Source organism: Sarcophilus harrisii, chromosome 2 (assembly GCF_902635505.1).
Source record: "Sarcophilus harrisii chromosome 2, mSarHar1.11, whole genome shotgun sequence".
NCBI lineage: Eukaryota > Metazoa > Chordata > Mammalia > Dasyuromorphia > Dasyuridae > Sarcophilus > Sarcophilus harrisii.
This window is the reverse complement of record NC_045427.1, coordinates 105065401-105083759: the sequence shown is the minus strand read 5'-3', so window position 1 is coordinate 105083759 and position 18359 is coordinate 105065401. Positions and strand designations below refer to the sequence as shown.

Below are 18359 nucleotides of genomic sequence, written 5' to 3'. Positions count from 1 at the left end.
TCATTGCCTTCCACATCCAAATTTTTACATCTTCTTGTTTTTAATAAAGATCAAGTTCTATGCCAATGTACTTGCTAATATTTTATATATTTTTGCATTGTGATAAAGCTCAAGCTTTTATTTCCTCAGTGTTTCATAACTTAAAACTGTGCCAAGACTTTTGGTACCCTGTATAACTGTTACTGAGTGAAATGAGAGTTAAATATCAATACCTCTATTTCTAGGAGAAAATGTTTTTTACTTAGTTATCTTAATATAGTATGCTTTCAATTCCTCCTCTCTTAAAGTAATTATCTCTGGTGGCTTTTATAAATGTACATTTTGACAACTTGGCCGGCTTTTAAGTTGATTTGCCATGCCAATTTAGCTGAGTTTTAAATAGTTATTATTGTTAAACTACCCTGAGACATTTATTTGAGAAATGGTGTTCAATAATGGTTTTGCTATAGAATAATTTAATGGTGAAGCTTTAAAATTTGGCATTTCTTTATTTTTTAAAAGTTGTAAAGAGAAATTACTGAGTATGTTATGTAAAATAAGCATTTAAATGACCCTTTTTACAGGAATTTGCAGGTGAAGATACATCTGACCTGTTTTTAGAAGAAAGAGAAACAGCCCTTCGACAGGCTCAGGAAGAGAAACATAAACTTCAGATGTCTGTCCCTGGCATCCTTAATCCACATGAAATTCCTGAAGAAATGTGCGATTAAAAATCAAAACAAGTCATGCTGTTTTTTTTTTCTGTACAGCTGCTTTGTTGTGGTAGAAGAAAACAGCATTTGGATATTGTTGACCAAAATGATGCCAATTTGTAAATTAAAATGTCACCTAGTGGCCCTTTTTCTTATGTGTTTTTTGTATAAGAAATTTTCTGTGAAATATCCTTCCAATGTTTAAGCTTTTGTTTTGGTCATCTTTATTTAGATTTGCATGAAGTTGAGAATTAAGGCATTTTAAAAAACAATAATACTTCATGCCCATTTTGTGGCTGGGATGGGGGGAAGAAGCAAATTGAATTTGAAAAAAAAAAATACTTGTAAATTCTATTGCAAAATTATACAATTTTTCCTGTAACAGTACCAATTTTTAATTAGGGAACATTTTCTTTCTAGCCTATATTTCAGTCTAGAAGAAAAGGTAATGAGTAAAACAATTGCGTTGTTAAAGGATTATTATAGTGCTGCATTATCTTGAATGTAGCACCACTTGGACTGAATTGGATGGCTAGACTACATGTATTACAAGTCTGTATGGCAAGTTTGCAGCAAGATCATGTGCATATCATCCCATTGTAAAGCAACTTCAAAGAGTATGGGAACACAGTTAGTTATTTTTACACAGTTCTTTTTGTTTTTGTGTGTGTGTGCTGTCGCTTTGTCGACAACAGCTTTTTGTTTTCCTCAATGAGGAGTGTTGCTCATTTGTGAGCCTTCATTAACTCGAAGTGAAATGGTTAAAAATATTTATCCTGTTAGAATAGGCTGCATCTTTTTAACAACTCATTAAAAAAAAAAAAACTCTGGCTTTTGAGATGACTTATACTAATTTACATTGTTTACCATGCTGTAGTGCTTTAAGAACACTACTTAAAAGCAAAATAAACTTGGTTTACATTTATTTTTCCTTTATTGACTCAAAATTATTGATGTATTATTGAAAGTGGTCATCTTTGTGTTGAGTCAAAACTTAAAAGGTAAAGAGAGTTTGGAAACTGGGACAAAAACATCGCTGTATTGATGGACAGGGAAATGTAGCTTTTAAATTGGTCTGTGTAATTACAAAACACCATTTTATATATATATATATACACACATATATATATATATATAAATCAGATTATCAATTTATTCAAAACACAAAGTTTTGTGGGTGTGTGTCCTTGATAAACCTTTCTCCTTTTTATCTTTCAAATGGAGATGAAGGAATACATTTGTCAACCAAAATGAACTTTGTAGAATTTCAGGAAAACTAGTTGCCTTTTAAAATAAATTCATTCTACTTGGTTTCTTTTAATATTTGGGGATTAATTCCAACTGAATTCTATAATTTCATTAAAGAGAAGTTATGTAGCAGTAGATTTGGATATTTGAGTTTGGGACACAAATGGATAAACAATTAGAAGGGACCAGGATTTAGGGAAAGTTAAGGATAAAGGGAGATCAGAAAAGGGCATGGTTTGGTCCCAAGTTTCTTCTCTGATAAACATTAAAGAGTAAAAAAATAAGATCCTATGTACACAATCTTTGCCTTGTGAACTTGGTGTTGAGTGGTTTTGATCATTCAGAACCACCGTACTATATAAGCTGCCCATCTTTGGATGGCAGCACAAATGGCATTTGTCAGAATTTGTTTTCTAGTGAACCCGTGTTTTAACTTCAACCAAAAAGAAGTTGTTGTAGTGTAATGTTTATATGCTACATCTTAAATATTCTTTAAAGCTTTTTTGTAAGACAAATCACTTCATGATAATGAATGTAATTTTAAAGTTGTATTATAACTATTTAAATAGAAAATTATTTAATGCCTTGTTAAAGCTGTCACAATTTCTAGGTTGTAGCTGTAGTAAATCTCTCTGGAAAGCCTCAAAAATGGAAATAATACATCTAGTCATAGTTCTGTGGCTGTTTATGGTGGTTGGAATACTTCAAGTTATCATGACGCCATAGTCTGGACAATAAGTAAATCAATCATTCTCTTAATATTTCCTATATTGATAGCTAGGCTACTGTAGCCATTTGGTTTTAAAATACAGTAGGCATTTCCCATGCTAGATTAAATATTACCTTGGGACAAAAGCAAAAACTTTTTGGATGACCTTTACATTTGTCCTAATAGTCTCCTACTTCATCTATGAGAGACTTGGATGTTTTATCTTTTCAAGTACCTTTTTTTTACCAAGAAGTTTGATATCCTTTTGGAGACATTGTCACAATGTACTCATATACATTGGATATCCACTTGTTTGCTTTCTATTAAACATATCTTTCTACATTTTAAGGGGAAAGGCGCTAAATCTGTTGGTAAAGGGTACTGAGTGATGATGAAACTCCCTCTACCAATGCAGGGCAGCACTTTGCTGTAAATGAAATCTAATTAGAAGAGAGATTCTTAAAATCACCTTTTTTGTGACACGGATCCTTTTGGCAGTTGGTAAAGCCTTTAAATCCTTTCTCAGAATGTTTTTAAATGCATAAAATTCATAAGATTACAAAGCAAATTATATTGAATTATAGTTGTCAAAATGAAGTTCACCAACCCCTGGATTGGTTAAAGGACTTAACCTAGGTCACAAAGTATTTATTGTCAGAGAGAAGACTTGAATCCAAGTCTTCCTGGCTCTGAAGCCAGCTATTTTTACTATTAATATTGTTTCTCTTCATTTCTAACTGCAACAAGAATCCATTAGTTCATACATTGTTTTTAGCTTTAACTTTTTTCCACTTCTTGCGCTTTCACAGAGTGCTGCTATGAATATTTTGGTACGTGCTTGTGTCCCCTTCCTTGAAATCCCCATCGTGAGACTATATATTAGGTTAAAAAAAGTATGTTTAGTTTGGTCAGTTGGTATGATTCTAAACAAATGCTTAACAGTTGTACCACTTAGTTTCTCCAGTAGTACATCAGTGTGCCTGTCTTTCCATTTAAGATGAGCTTTTGAGCTGTTATGTATCTCATCTAATAGGCTCTGCAATGTTGGGGGGAGGGGGGTTTAAAATCTACATGATGTAATTCGCAAAAAGGAGCATCTGGAGGACCTGACTATCCTTTGCTTTGGGTTTTGTGTTAGATCTTCATGATGGTAAAATATGCCATTGGTGAGGTTTATGTCTCGATTTATCCCTCTTGATGTTATAATGATTAGCCTTTGTCCGTGTTTTCATCTATTGAATCAAATTCAGTAGGCTGTATTGTGCTCCATTGTATGCTAATTTTAATGCCTACAAAACTTGTTTTGCTGGTTTTAAAAAGTGACACCTATACAAAAAGTTCTTTAAAAGTTTTTAAAACATTATTCATGATTTAGGGGTGTTATTCTAGAAATGCCCAAGGGAGAGGAGTAATGAACTTAAGTATATCAACACTTTATTGTGCAAATGTGAATAAAAATATATAAGCAAGCATGGTGGGTACTCAGGCTAATAATTTGGTTCTGATTATCACAGGATGAGACAGGTCAGACTTTGAATTACCGGTCTGAATCTGTTAGTGATAGTTTAAAAAATCCACAAGTATTTGGGAGCAGTGTTTATAGTGATAGCTGACATAAAAATCATTTTCCAGCTCAGGTTCTAAACATTTTTTGCATATCTTCGCAAAATAATTTGAAGTCCAAAAAAAAAAAAGCACACGTCTTATTAAAAGCCACTAATATACTTTGAAAATGGCATTTAAAATATTTAACATTGAGGAACAAAAAAGGTACACAAATACTACCTAATAGATCTCTGCTCATCTAATAATTTACTAAGGGTAGAACTAAACATTAATACTTATTTTATATTATCTACAAAACAGAATAGCTACAACTTGGAGATGGTAAAACATAAAATGCAAATAATGCATTTATTATGTGCTATAACTGTTAAAATAAGACTTAAAACTTTTTAATGAGTTAGTAGACAATTGGCTAGCAGTCTTTAAAAGTAACATTCCAGAGTTCCAGTAGGTGGGGATGTTGCTGTTAAAAAAGATACTTAGTTCAAGTAAGTTATATGAAGAGAAGAATTCTGCCCACACTTCCAAGCAGGAATTCATTTTTCATAAGTTTCCGGGCATCGATTAGTGTTTTTTAAACTTCAGAGTTTGTTATTAGAAAACCACTTTGTGGGATTTTTTTTTAATAAGTTATTTTCCCAGAAAATAGATCTTAGGCACATGTACATTAAATAGAAGGTATTTCATTTTAATATTCGAATTTGCATCTAATACCCTGTAGCCTCTCAATTCCTGCCAGGAAGCCTGATAACATGAAGTGTATCTTTTTACCCCCTTTCCTATCCCTTAGTGTGCCATACCCTAGTAATGATTTCCCAAGGAAGATAAACACTTGGGGAACTCTGGGCCCAGATCAGAGGGGAAGCAGATCAAGCCAAGCAGAAGAATCGATAAATTTATACCTACTAGCCTATAGACCTAATAGTATTTTACTATCAACTGTGATGTAAGAATCAGACTACCTGGAAAAAATCCAAAAGTACCTGGATGAAATAAATCGGTGAAAACAAAACCATTTCACATAGATAACCTAAAATGTAAAGTCCCAGGAGTATTGAGACAAAAACCAGAATCTTTAGGATAAACATACTGTCAAGTAATCTAAAGGAATTAAAAGTACTAAATTACCACAGAACACATAATGGAGATCCTTTTTTCTGCCAATGGCCAATTGGGATATTTGTAACATCTTCAGGGCCACACAAAATTATCAGCTTAGAACTTAAATAAGCAGTGGGAAGGCGCCCTAGCTTTCATTTTATCCTCAGTTACCTTAGCAAATGATTTCAGCGACCTTAAGGTCTGAAAACCAGGCATCCCCTACCCCTTTACCAAAAATTTGGCAACTACCACCTTAAAGAGTTTAAATATATTCCAACAAGTGGATGATTCAAGAATTATACAAAATCTGAAAAACCTAGGAAGATCTTTAATTAAAATTAGAGAGCAATTGGAAGGGACTACATATGTTGAAAATATTTTTCCATTCTAACAAAGAAAAATATATATCCCCACTTAAGAACACTTGATATTTTCAAGAATCGGAGTGAAATCTAACAGTCTGGGTTATTTTGATTTGCTGAAGAAAAAAATGGGAATTGGAGGAGGGAAGAGAGTTGGAATATACCAACACATAATTAGGGTTTCCGAGAAGGAAAAAAAAATACAAATCTGGATGAAAGCATGAAAGAAAAGTCACATGAAAATCATCTTTATCTGAACTTGATAGAGTTTAACACTTTACAATGTGTAGAAGAACATCGAACTATGGGTATAATAGAGAAAAGGTGTTACCAAGGTTTAAGGAGAGTAAAATGGATTAGTGTAAAGGAAACGGCTTTAGAGGATAAATCTTGAAGTAAAAATCGGGGTCTGGATGAGGGGTACAGAACAGAGGAAGTGGAATGGAAACTATTGTCAAGGGGATGTTGGGGAAAGCATAAGATGAGAAGATGGAGAAAATACACAAGTGATGATCATAACCAACACGAATAATATAATCTCACATAAAAGTGAAGGGTAGCACAGATCAGAAAGTAGGATTCAGTGTTTACAAGGAAAATAAACAAAATATGCAGTTAGAATAAGAGATGAAAGCAGGATTTTTCTGACACATGAAGTAAAAACAAGGGTAGTCGAATTCAGACAAGGTCATAGTAAAATTCACGAATAATCAATGGGACTGGATAGGATTGAACTTGTGATTTCACTGGAACAGGTAATTACCAGATAAGGACACTCCATTATCTACTGATACAGACTGGTCTGTTTTAACCACTCTGGCGCATTGCATAGTTACTTTTATGGGGTTACCTAAGTCTCGAAAAGATTAGAAAGTTAGGAAGATTTTCAGTTCAAATCAGACCTCAGACAAGTTATATGATCCTAGGAAAGTCATTTTACCCTGTTTACCTCGGTTTTGTCATCTGTGACCTTTGTCAAGAAAACCTCAAATGGAGTTATAAAGTGTTGACAACTAAAATGACTGAACAGCAACAAAGCAAATTACCCAAGATCCATAGTATAATTTTTTAAAAATTAGTAAAGGGTCTTTGAAGAAAGGACTAAAAATTAATTGGGACACAATGCAATAATGAAGAATTAATGGGTCAAAGAACATACAGCAACAACAGAAAATTTACTCAGAGAAGTGAGAAAACATACCTAAACTTTGAAATTCAGTTAAAACAATTTGTAACAGAAAATTTTCATCTATCAACAAGAGAGGAAGGAAAGATCAACTAACTGGACATGTAACCAAAAATTCTCAAAAATTAATACATCAAGAAACACCCTGGAAAATACTAAAACAAATTTTGAAAATTAGTCTCTATTCAGACATAATCAGGTCTTTCTCTTGATATGGATAGTATTTTTTCATCATAAGTCTTTCAGAGCAGTCTTGGATCACTATTGCTGGGAATACCTAAGTAACAGTAGATCATCCCACAATTTTGCTATTATATTCATGTGTTTCATTTTGCTTGAGCTCTTGAAGGACTTTGCAGGTTTTTCTTATACTATCCTGCTCATTTCTTATAGAACAATAATATTCCTTCATGATCCTATCTTATAATTACCCTCAGAAAAGAACTGCTATAAATATTTCTACACATATAGGTTTAAAAAAAAATTCTTTTGGGATTCATGCCTAGTAGTGGTTAGATCAAAGGTTATTGATGATTTTATAACCCTCTAATCATCATATCTTTTGGAGAATTGCTCTTAAATTGGGGAATGGCTCTTAAATTTTTTTGTAAATCTGATTCAGTTCCCTAAACATTTCAGAAATGAAGTCTTCATCAGAGAAACTTGCTTTAAAATTCGCAAAGGATAGTTCTTTAAAGAGACTCAAGGAAGGAGAAAGGATCGTGTGAGAAATTATAGTGATTTTTTAATTTTAATAGCATTTTATTTTTCCAAATACCTGAAAAGATAGTTTTCAACATTCACCTTTGCAAAATCTTGTGTTCCAAATTTTTCTTTCTCTCCTCCGCTCTCCCTCCTCTCCAAGATGGGAGGCAACCGAAAATCAGTTAAACGTGTATTTTTTCTAAACATATTTCCATATTTGTCATGCTACACAAAAGAAAATCGGATCAAAAGGGGAAAAAAAGGAAAAAAGCAAATAAACAAAAATGAGAATACTATGCTTTGATGCACAGTCTCCTTAATTCTCTCTCTGAATATGGATAGCACTTTATCACAGTTCTATTGGAATTAGATCTTAAATCACCTCATTGTTGAAAAGAGCCAAGTGTTACAGTATTTTTTAAAAGACTAATTATTAAAATAATGACAACAAATTATTGAACTTTGGGTTACACAATTGTAGTCATGAAAAAATGCTCTAAATCACTATTGATGAATAGGGAAATGCAAATTAAGATAATTGCAGTACCACTATATACCTCTCAGATTGGCTAAGATGACAGGAAAAGATAATGCTGAAAACTGGAGGGCTATGGGAAAACTGGGACACTGATACATTGTTGGTGGAGTTGTGAAGTGATCCAACCATTCTGGAGAACAATTTGGAACTATGCCCAAAGGGCTATTAAACTGCATATCCTTTGATCCAGCAATCTCATTACTGGATCTGTATCCCAAAGTGATCATAATAAAAAAAAAAAGGGGAGAGGTGTTTATAGAAGCTCTTTTTGTAGTGGCAAAGAATTGGAAATTGGGTGGGTACCCACCAGTTGGGGAATGAATAAGTTATAATATATGAAGGTAATGGAATAGTATTGTTCTATAAGAAATGATGAACAAACATGAAGTGAGTAGATCCAAGAGATCATTGTACATGGCTACAGAAAGAGAATACAATGATCAATTCTGATGGACATGGCTCTTTTCGACAGGAGATTCAGGCTATTTCCAATATCTTGTGATGAAGAGAGCCTTCTTTTACACCCAGAGAGAGCTGTGGGAACTGAGTGTGGACCATAACATTGTATTTTCACTTTTTGTTAATGTTGCTTGAATTTTGTTTTCTTTCTCATTGATCTGATTTTTCTTGTGTAGCATGATAATTATGGAAATATGAATAAAAGAATTGCACATGTTTAACATATATAAGATTACATCTAGAGGAGGGGAGAGAGAAAAGGAGGGAGAAAAACATTTGGAACACAAGGTTTTGCAAGGGAAAATGTTGAAAACTGTCTATGCATGTGTTTTAATTATTTATTTGCTGAGGCCATTGGGGTTAAATGATTTGCCCTGGGTCACATAGCCAAGAAGTGTTAAGGTCTGAGGTCACATTTGAACTCAGGTCCTCCTGACTTCAGGGCTGGTGCTCAATCCACTGGACCATCTAGCTGCCCTTATGCATGTGTTTTGAAAATAAAAAGCTTAAAAAAAAAAAAAAAAAAAAAAAAAGATGAGCAGACTGATTTCAGAGAAGATAAGCAGACCATCCTTCGTAGTCTAGCATTTCTCAAGGGAAAAGAATGTGACTTTTGCCACCATGTTGTTCCTCCCCTTCAGAAGGATTTTGTCCTTTTCCCACTTTTACAGCTTCTTTCCCCCTCTCATGCCATGCCTCTTTTTTTTTAATTTAAAAAATTTTTTTTTATTTACACGATATATGCATGGGTAATTTTTCAGCATTGACAATTGCAAAACCTTTTGTTCCAATTTTTCCCCTCCTTCCCCCTACCCCCTCCCCCAGATGGCAGGTTGACCAATACATATTAAATATGTTAAAGTATAAATTAAATACAATATATTATACATGTCCATATAGTTATTTTGCTGTACAAAAAGAATCGGACTTTGAAATAGTGTACAATTAACCTGTGAAGGAAATAAAAAATGCAGGCAGACAAAAATAAAGGCATTAGGAATTCTATGTAGTGGTTCATAGTCATCTCCCAGAATTCTTTCCCTGGGTGTAGCTGGTTCAGTTCATTACAGGTCTATTGGAATTGATTTGGTTCATCTCATTATTGAAGAGAGAGAGCCATGTCCATCAGAATTGATCATCATATGGTATTGTTGAAGTGTCTCCTGGTCCTGCTCATTTCACTCAACATCAGTTCATATAAGTCTCTCCAGGCCTTTCTGAAATCATCCTGCTGGTCGTTTCTTACCGAACAATAATATTCCATAATATTCATATACCACAATTTATTCAGCCATTCTCCAATTTGTTGGAATCCTTATAAAGTGCTAATTTAGCATGGTACTTAGCAAATCCTCTAGCTCATTAATGTATTTATGTACTCATTGGAGTTCACACGTTTGGGAGATTTCAGGGTTTAGTATGAGATATCCAAATTAACACCTCTCTTAATCCCTCCCTCAGGAGGAGTCAACCTTTGGGAGATCATATATATAGAAGCTCTTAGAGCTTCAAGTTCGGAGAAGAACACTCTGGGAGGAAGCCCACAAGCCCACTCTCGGAAGTGGAGTCAAATTCATTCCAACTTTCATCTTGGTGCTGGCTGGAGACTTTTGGAGTTGAGCTAGAGGGTTTGCTAAGTACCATGCTAATTTAGGCAACTGATTTATCACTTTATAAGGATTTGCTCTAAGGTGTGAACCAATAAGCATTGTATCAATTCCATTGAGTTAACACTAGGATACTAACATCTCCCTTCAGTTATCACCTTGTTTCAAGTTGAGTTAACACTAGGATTCTAACACCAATTGATGATGCCATGCTTCTTTAAGTGAAGATTTGTGTTTTCCTCTTCTCCTATGAATATGCAAACTTCTGTATGGGTTGTGAATTCTGAGTTGTACATCTATGTTCGTTTCTCTTTTAATAAATCTACTTTTCAAGTAGTTTTGTGAAGTGAATGACACAAATAACTGCTGACCCAACTCTCATGCATGGATAACTACACAATTCTAGGATCTTGGGTCTTAATCCATCCATATGGTAACACCTTTCTAAGCTTTAGCTCCCCTTACCTTCAACCTGTCCATCCTGATCATTGTTCTGAATTATTGTTTCTCAGTTGTGTCTGACTTTTCATGACCTCATCTGAAGTTTTCTTGGAAGAGAAAACCTTCTCTTGCTTATTTTGCAAATGAAGAACCCTGAAGCTAACAGGGTTAAATGACTTGCCCAAGGTCTGTGACTGAGGCCAGATTTGAAATACTTCAGGTGCAGCTCTCTGTTCACTATATCACCTCATTGTCTCATTGTCCTCAATAGTTCTCAAATACTACAAGATCATGCCATTCCCTCATTCAAATATTTTCAATGCTAACTTATTACCCAGATAGCTGCCTGAACAGGAATCAGATTGCTGAGTTCCCACATATCAACTCCAGCAAATATTGAAGTTAACATCAGAATAATGATCAAGATCAAGAAATCTAATGATAACCTATCCTAATGAAGTCTTAGACCCTAGAACTTCACAAGAGGTCAGCAAAAACTCAAGGGCAATAAGAAAGAGCATGCATGATACTACCACAGCCTCCCCATGCAACCAAAACTATCCAGCTACACATGTAAGGTTCTGAGTTCAAAGATAACAAGTAGAAAGCTCCCTTGAGAAAGCTTTATGGTGGTCAGAAAGTACCAGGGGAAGGACCTCAGAAGCCTTAGGGAACAGCAGCTAGTAGCATACAATATAGTGCCACAATGCTCAGACCAGAATAGCTCAAGCCCAGGAAATCTGAAGTCAGCATTTTGTCCAGAGATGCCAGAAAGGACCCTGAGGATGCCAGAGCTCTGAACCTCAAAGATTTTGGAGGACTAACCCTGGAAAGTGGAAGAGAGGACAAGAACCTGAGTAATCCATGGAGGCTGAATAGGAATCACTGCCCCATTCAAAAGTAAATCCTAGCTCTTATACAAAGCTCCACTTCAAGAATTACAATTGAAAAATGAATGAATAAAAGACAACAGTAGCCAGTGTCAAAAATTACTGAAAATTTAAAGATTCACTAAGAAAGAGTAAGTTATAATTATAAACTGTGACTCAAAGAGGAGGGGAGGGGAAAATAACCATCAGAACTATAAAAATATCTAAAGAACTATATGAATATCTAAAAGAAATGGAACAAGAGAGTTAAAAATGAGGAAAGAACTGGAGGGAGGACAAATCACTTACAAGAGAAAGTAAAAATGATATACCTTAAGTAAGAAATGGACTCCCTGAAATCCCAATCAAAGAAAGATGTGCAAAAGTGAAAGAACAAAGAGATGAATTCTGGAAGTGAGCTTACAGAATGAGTATTCTGAGGAATGGTGGAAAAAGTCCTAGATAGAGAACATCCTAGAGAGGAATCTCACTTAAAAGAGTATTCATTGAAAGTATACATCATACATAAAAGTACACAGTACATCATAAAAAGCACATATGTGAACTATATTATATATATATAAATATATATGTGATATGTATATATATATATATATATATAGGCTCCTGAGAACAAAATTCAGCCTAAAAAATGTCTTTCATGCCTTTCTCTTAAACAAAATTCCATTATAGACACAACTAAAGCAAAAACTTTTTTCAAGCACAAATGGACATGATAGAGTATTCATTAAACCCAAGACCCAAACTATTTGTATTTAACAAAAACAGCTTAGAAAACTGAAATTTAGGTTTAGACAAACATCTTACCCCATATGCCATAATAAATTCTAAATGGTCATAGGACCTAGATATAAAAAGACTTGTCATAATAAAGACACAGAGTAAATACCTTTTATATTTATAAATAGGGGGGGAAATTCTTGACAGTATAAGAAATAAAGAGAAATGGAAGATATGAAATGGATAATTTAGTTATATAAAATTAAAAAGGTTTTTCACAAAATGAACCTACTATTAATATGAGAAGGAAAATAGTTCATTGGTGAAAATCTTTGCAGCAAATTTCTCTGATAAATTTTGATATCTGATATATATGATGAATTGTATGTATGAATACATATAATATATAAGAATATTGTGTGAATATGTAAGAATAAAAATATTTTACCAAAAGACAAACAGTTAATGGATATATAAAGCAATTCTTTTTTTTTTAGCAGTTTCAAAATAAGTTTTAATGTGTTAAGTTATAACCAAACAAATAAGAGAATATCTCTTGCTCATAGATTCATCAGGCAAATATAATAAGAACAGAATATTTCTCAAATTAAGCAATTTTACACCAATCAAACCTTAAAATATAAAAAATTCTAGAAAAGTTTATTTCAGAAAATAAAATAAATTCATTATAAAATTCTTATAAAAATAAACAAACTATCAAGAATAAGTATGAAAAAGGAAACTTGTAAAGCAATTCTCAAAAGAAGAAATGCAGGATATCAATAGTCATCTAAAAAAAGTTCCAAATCACTAGTAAGTTATATTAATTAAAATAACTTCTGGGGAATACTTCATAACCAATAGCTGTTGCCACATGGATTTCTTTCTGTGTAAAGGCTTCTTCTTCACTCTAAGAAGCAGTATAAAATGATTTAGAATTGTCTTTACTATTTTGTAGTTCCTGGCTACAGACAGTTCTTCTAGGGGAAAAAAAATCCTTTCTGAATAATCTTATTTCTCTTTTGGGGATGTTTCCCTTTGAGAAGCTTCTTTCGTAATGTATTTCCTTTAAGTACATCTTTGCAGTAATTGCTAGGTGGTTGAGACTAGCTAGTCCCAGTTTATAAAGACAAAGCAGTATTCAAAATAGTGAAAATTAAACAACCCACCCTTTCTTATCTTTATAACCAAAGAAACAGGCTTCAGGCTCCCACAATGGAACTCAATGGGAGGAAACAGATTCAAATATGAGATTATTATGTTGGGAGGGAGTGCTATGATTTGCCAGCAAAACATTCTATCCAGAGACACTTCAGCTTCCCTTCTCCATCTTCAAGGTGTTTCTGCTTCTTATCAGGGACTAGGTTTGATGAGGTTCAGCTTTAGGGGACATATGGCAATAATGTAAGGCTTTGGGAGTGCTGTAGTTCCACAAACAATGCTGGCTGCCAGACAACAATCTGTTGGTCAGTAATAACATTTCTGAGATAATAATGAGGTGCATAAAAGATTAAGCCATCAAATTCAATAGATGCATACCAGACCACTACTCAATTCTACATCTAACCTCTAAGTCATAAAATTAGCTTGTCAGTGACTTACTACTAGTACCATTACTACTACTGCTATTGCTGCTACTCCTATTATTACTACTACTGCTATTACTGTTACTACTGCTGCTGCTGCTGCTATTACTACTATTGCTACTACTACGACTACTAATATTACTACTACTGCTATTGCTATTGCTGCTACTATTACTACTACTACTGCTACTACTATTACTATTACTATTACTACTACTGCTATTATTACAACTACTAATATTACTACTACTGCTATCACCACTACTACTACTGCTACTATTGCTACTGCTGCTGCTGCTATTACTACTACTGCTATTACTACTACTACTATTACTATTACTACTACTACTTCTACTAGTACTAGTACTATTACTACTACTACTACTACTGTTACTATTACTACTACTACTACTACTATTGTTGAGGAGGAAGGGGACCCCAAAAGGTTAGGGTCACAGACTGATGTCACAAGATGTCTCAAAAGAGTTTGCACTCTTCAATCCATTTCCTAACCAAAGGGCAAAGTTTATTGCCATTGTAACACCACTGAAGCAGTCTAAATCCCAAGAGAATTTAGCAAAGAAACTGAAGCAAAGAGACACATTTATTTAGTTCTTCATGTCGTTGATATGCTAATTTTATGGTCCAGGGGTAAAACCAAGGAGTGGTCTCAAGAATCTGGTTCTCACTGACCAACAGACAGTAATGTTTGTAGGATTATTCTAAGGCCAGAAGACTTGAAATCATTGCCAGACAGATTGTTAGAACAATAGTCTCAGGATCACTAATATATCTTCCCTAAAGTCTAAGGGAAGAAATATTTCTATATTCCTGGGTCAAAAGACCACACTGGTGTGGTCTCAGCCAGCAGAAAATTTGTGGGGAGAGCTTTACCCAATGTGAGCTTCTTTGCTCTGGCAGCAAGCCAGCAGATCAGCAGAGAAGTTATAAACACAGGGGGTAAAGACTATAACGTGGAAATGCTAGAGTCTCTACGAATCTGGCCACACCCACCCAGTACCAGGAGTGACTTAGCACGCTCTCAGAATCTCAGAACGCAGATGCTGTGCAGGTAGTGCAGCCATTGCTGTCCCACTACTGCTTCACTGCTACCTCCTGCAGTCTGTAGAAGAAGCTTGGTAACACCACACTGCCCAAAAAGCAGACGGCACTTGCTTTTTTGTTTGTTTGTTTGTTTTCTTTGTTTCTTTTTTGTCAAAGTGAATAAAAAGTTAAAGTGTGCTCTAACTATAGATAGCTTCTTTATGGATAGAGAGCAGACTTCCAACTCTGAGGAGACTAAATACAGACTATTTCCACATGAATCACCAAAGGGGAATATGATCTGGTCCTCAACAAACAAGACTCTCATAGAAGATATTAAAAAGGCTCTCACACAAGAGTGCTAGAAGAAAAATGGGGAAAGGAAAGGGAAGCTTAGCAAGAGGGGCTAGATAAGTCATCCCACTCATTTAAAGATATGGTGGATAAAGAAATCACCTCCCTGAAAAATAGAATTAGTGAACTGGAAAAGATAAACAATTCCAAGGAAAATAGAATTAGTGAATTGAAAAAGAAATAATTCCAAGGAAAACAGAATTAGTGAATTGGAAAAAGAAAATAGTTCTTTAAAAAATAAAATTGGTGAAATGGGAAAAAATTCCATAGAACAAAAAAACTCATTTAAAACTCAATTGGACAATTAGAAAAAGAAATAAAAAAGTAAGTGAAGAAAATAATTCATGAAAAATCAGAATTGAACAAATGGAAATGAAGGATTGGAGAAGACACCAAGAATCAGTCAAGCAAAACCAAAAAATTGAAAAAAATGTTAAATACCAACTTGGGGAAATAACAGACCTGGAAAATAGATTTAGGAGAGATATTCTGAGAATTACTGGACTTCTTGAAAATTATGGTGAAAAAAAAGAGCCTAGACACTATTTTTCAGGAAATCATCAAAGAGAACTGCCCAGATATTATCAAAATAGAGGACAAAATAGACATTGAAAGATTTCATTGATCATCTACTGAAAGAGATCCCAAAATCAAAACTCCAAGAAATATTGTGGCTAAATTCCAGAACTATCAGATCAAGGAAAAAATAATACAAGCAGATAGAAAAAAAATTCAAATACAGAGGAGCCACAATAAGGATTACTCAGGATCTAGCAGCATCCACATTAAAGGATCGAAAGGCCTGGAATCTGATATTCCGAAAAGCTAAGGAACTTGGTATGCAGCCAAGGATAACTTACCTAGCAAAAATGAGCATTTTTTTCCAGGGAAGAAGATGGACATTCAATTAAATAGGTGAATTTCATCTATTTCTGACGAAAAAAACAGAACTAAATAAAAAGTTTGATCTCCAAATATAGGACTCAAGAGAAACATAAAAAGGTAAAAAGAAATCTTGGGAACCATATTTCTGGTATGAGTATACATAAAGAATACATGTATAATTTGGTTTTACTGTTATAATATAAAAAAGAAACTAGAGGTAGAAAGGAAATTGTACCAGAAAAAGGGATAAAGTAGGGGTACTACATCTCACAAAGAGGCAAAGGAAACCTATTATACTTGAGGAAAAGAAAGGAGGGGGTTGAACATAGTGTGTATCTTACTCTCATCAGAATTGGTTTAAAGAGAAAAATATTAGACATATTCAATTTACAGAGAAACTTCTCCCACCTCATTGAAAAGTGGGAGGGGAAAAGTGAAAAGGGAAGGAGTAAGCTAAGTAGAAAAGAATATAGAAATTGTGACGAAAAGGGATAAGAAAAGGGGAGGAACTCTAAGGTGAGGTGAGGGATCCTAAAAAGGGAGGACTGTGTGAGACAAGTGATGCTCACAAGTTTATTACTGGGTAGGGGAGTAAAGGGGAAGCAAAGGAGAAGAGTATAAGCTGGGGTTAACAAGATGGCAGGAAATGCAGAATTTGTAACTTTAACCATAAATGTGAATAGGGTAAACTCCCCCATAAAGCGGAGGCAGATAACAGACTGGATTAAAATCTAGAATCCTACAATATGTTGTTTACAGGAAACACACTTGAAGCAGGGCAATAATACAAAGTAAAGGTAAAAGGCTGGAGCAGAATCTACTATGCTTCAGGTGAAGTAAAAAAAAGCCAGGGTAGCCATCCTGATCTCAGATCAAGCAAAAGCAAAAATTGATCTAATTAAAAGAGATAAGAAAAGAGATAAGGAAGGAAACCATATCTTGCTAAAGGGTAGCATAGATAATGAAGCAATATCAGTATTAAACATATATGCACCAAGTAGTGCAGCATCTAAATTCTTAAAAGAAAAGAGAGCTGCAAAAAGAAATAGACAGCAAAATTATAATAGTGGGAGATCTCAACCTTGCACTCTCAGAATTAGATAAATCAAACTACAAAATAAAGAAAGTCAAAGAAAGAAGTCAAAGAGGTAATAGAATACTAGAAAATTTAGGTATGATAGATCTTTGGAGAAAACTGAATGGAGACAGAAAGGAGTACACTTTCCATGAACTCAGCAGTTCATGGAACCTATACAAAAACTGACCATATATTAGGACATAAAAACCTCAAATTCAAATGCAGAAAGGCAGAAATAATAAATACATCCTTTTCAGATCAGGATGCAATGAAAATTACATTCAATAAAAAGCCAGGGGAAAACAGACCAAAAAATAATTGAAAACTAAATAATCTCATCCTAAAGAATGATTGGGTGAAACAGCAAATCATAGACACAATAATTTCACCCAAGAAAATGACAATAATGAGATGTCATGCCAAAATATGTGGGATGCAGCCAAAGCAGTAATAAGGGGAAAATGTATATCTTTAGAGGCCTACTTGCATAAAACAGAGAAAGAGAAGGTCAATGAATTGGGCTTGTAACTAAAAAAGTTAGAAAAGGAACAAATTAAAAACCCTCAGTCAAACACTAAACTTGAAATTCTAAAAATAAAAGGAGGGATTAATAAAATTGAAAGTAAAAAAAAAACTATTGAATTAATAAATAAAACTAAGAGTTGGTTCTATGAAAAAACCAACAAAATAGATAAATCGGTAAATTTGATTAGAAAAAGGAAAGAGGAAAATCAAATTGTTAGTCTTAAAAATGAAAAGAGAGAAGTTGCCACTAATGAAAAGGAAATTAGAGCAATAATTTGGAGTTACTTTGTCCAACTTTATGCCAATAAATTCGATAATTTAAAAGAAATGAGTGGTGGATCAGTAGAATAGATTAAGCACATCAGACCATAGTAGTAAATGACTATAGTAATCTAGTGTTTGATAAACTCAAAGACCTTAGCTTATGGGACAAGAACTCAATATTTGACAAAAAGTGCTGGGAAAAATAGAAAACAATATGACAGAAACTAGGTGTAGACCAATATCTTATATCACATACCAAGATATGGTCAAAATGAGTACATTGTTTAAATATAAAGGATGATACCATAAATTAGGAAAGCAAGGAATAGTTTATCTTTCAGATGGAAAAGGAAAGAACACTAAATAGAGAGCATTAATAGACATAAAATGGCTAATTTT

General features: G+C 34.0%; 1 protein-coding gene across 3 annotated transcripts in view; it reads left to right on the top strand.

Annotated features, from left to right (window-relative positions):
• XPO1 (exportin 1) overlaps nucleotides 1–4119 on the top strand; it is a 50567-nt gene extending 46448 nt beyond the window's left edge. For 2 of the 3 annotated variants that reach the window (XM_031950532.1, XM_023494929.2), the window contains one exon: nucleotides 564–4119. In XM_031950532.1, coding sequence (XP_031806392.1) covers nucleotides 564–710 — 147 coding nt within the window. In that variant the 3' untranslated portion in view covers nucleotides 711–4119. The remainder of the gene's footprint in view (nucleotides 1–563) is intronic. The other variant, XM_003758250.4, reaches the window with a different exon arrangement.
• Nucleotides 4120–18359: the final 14240 nt, after the last annotated feature.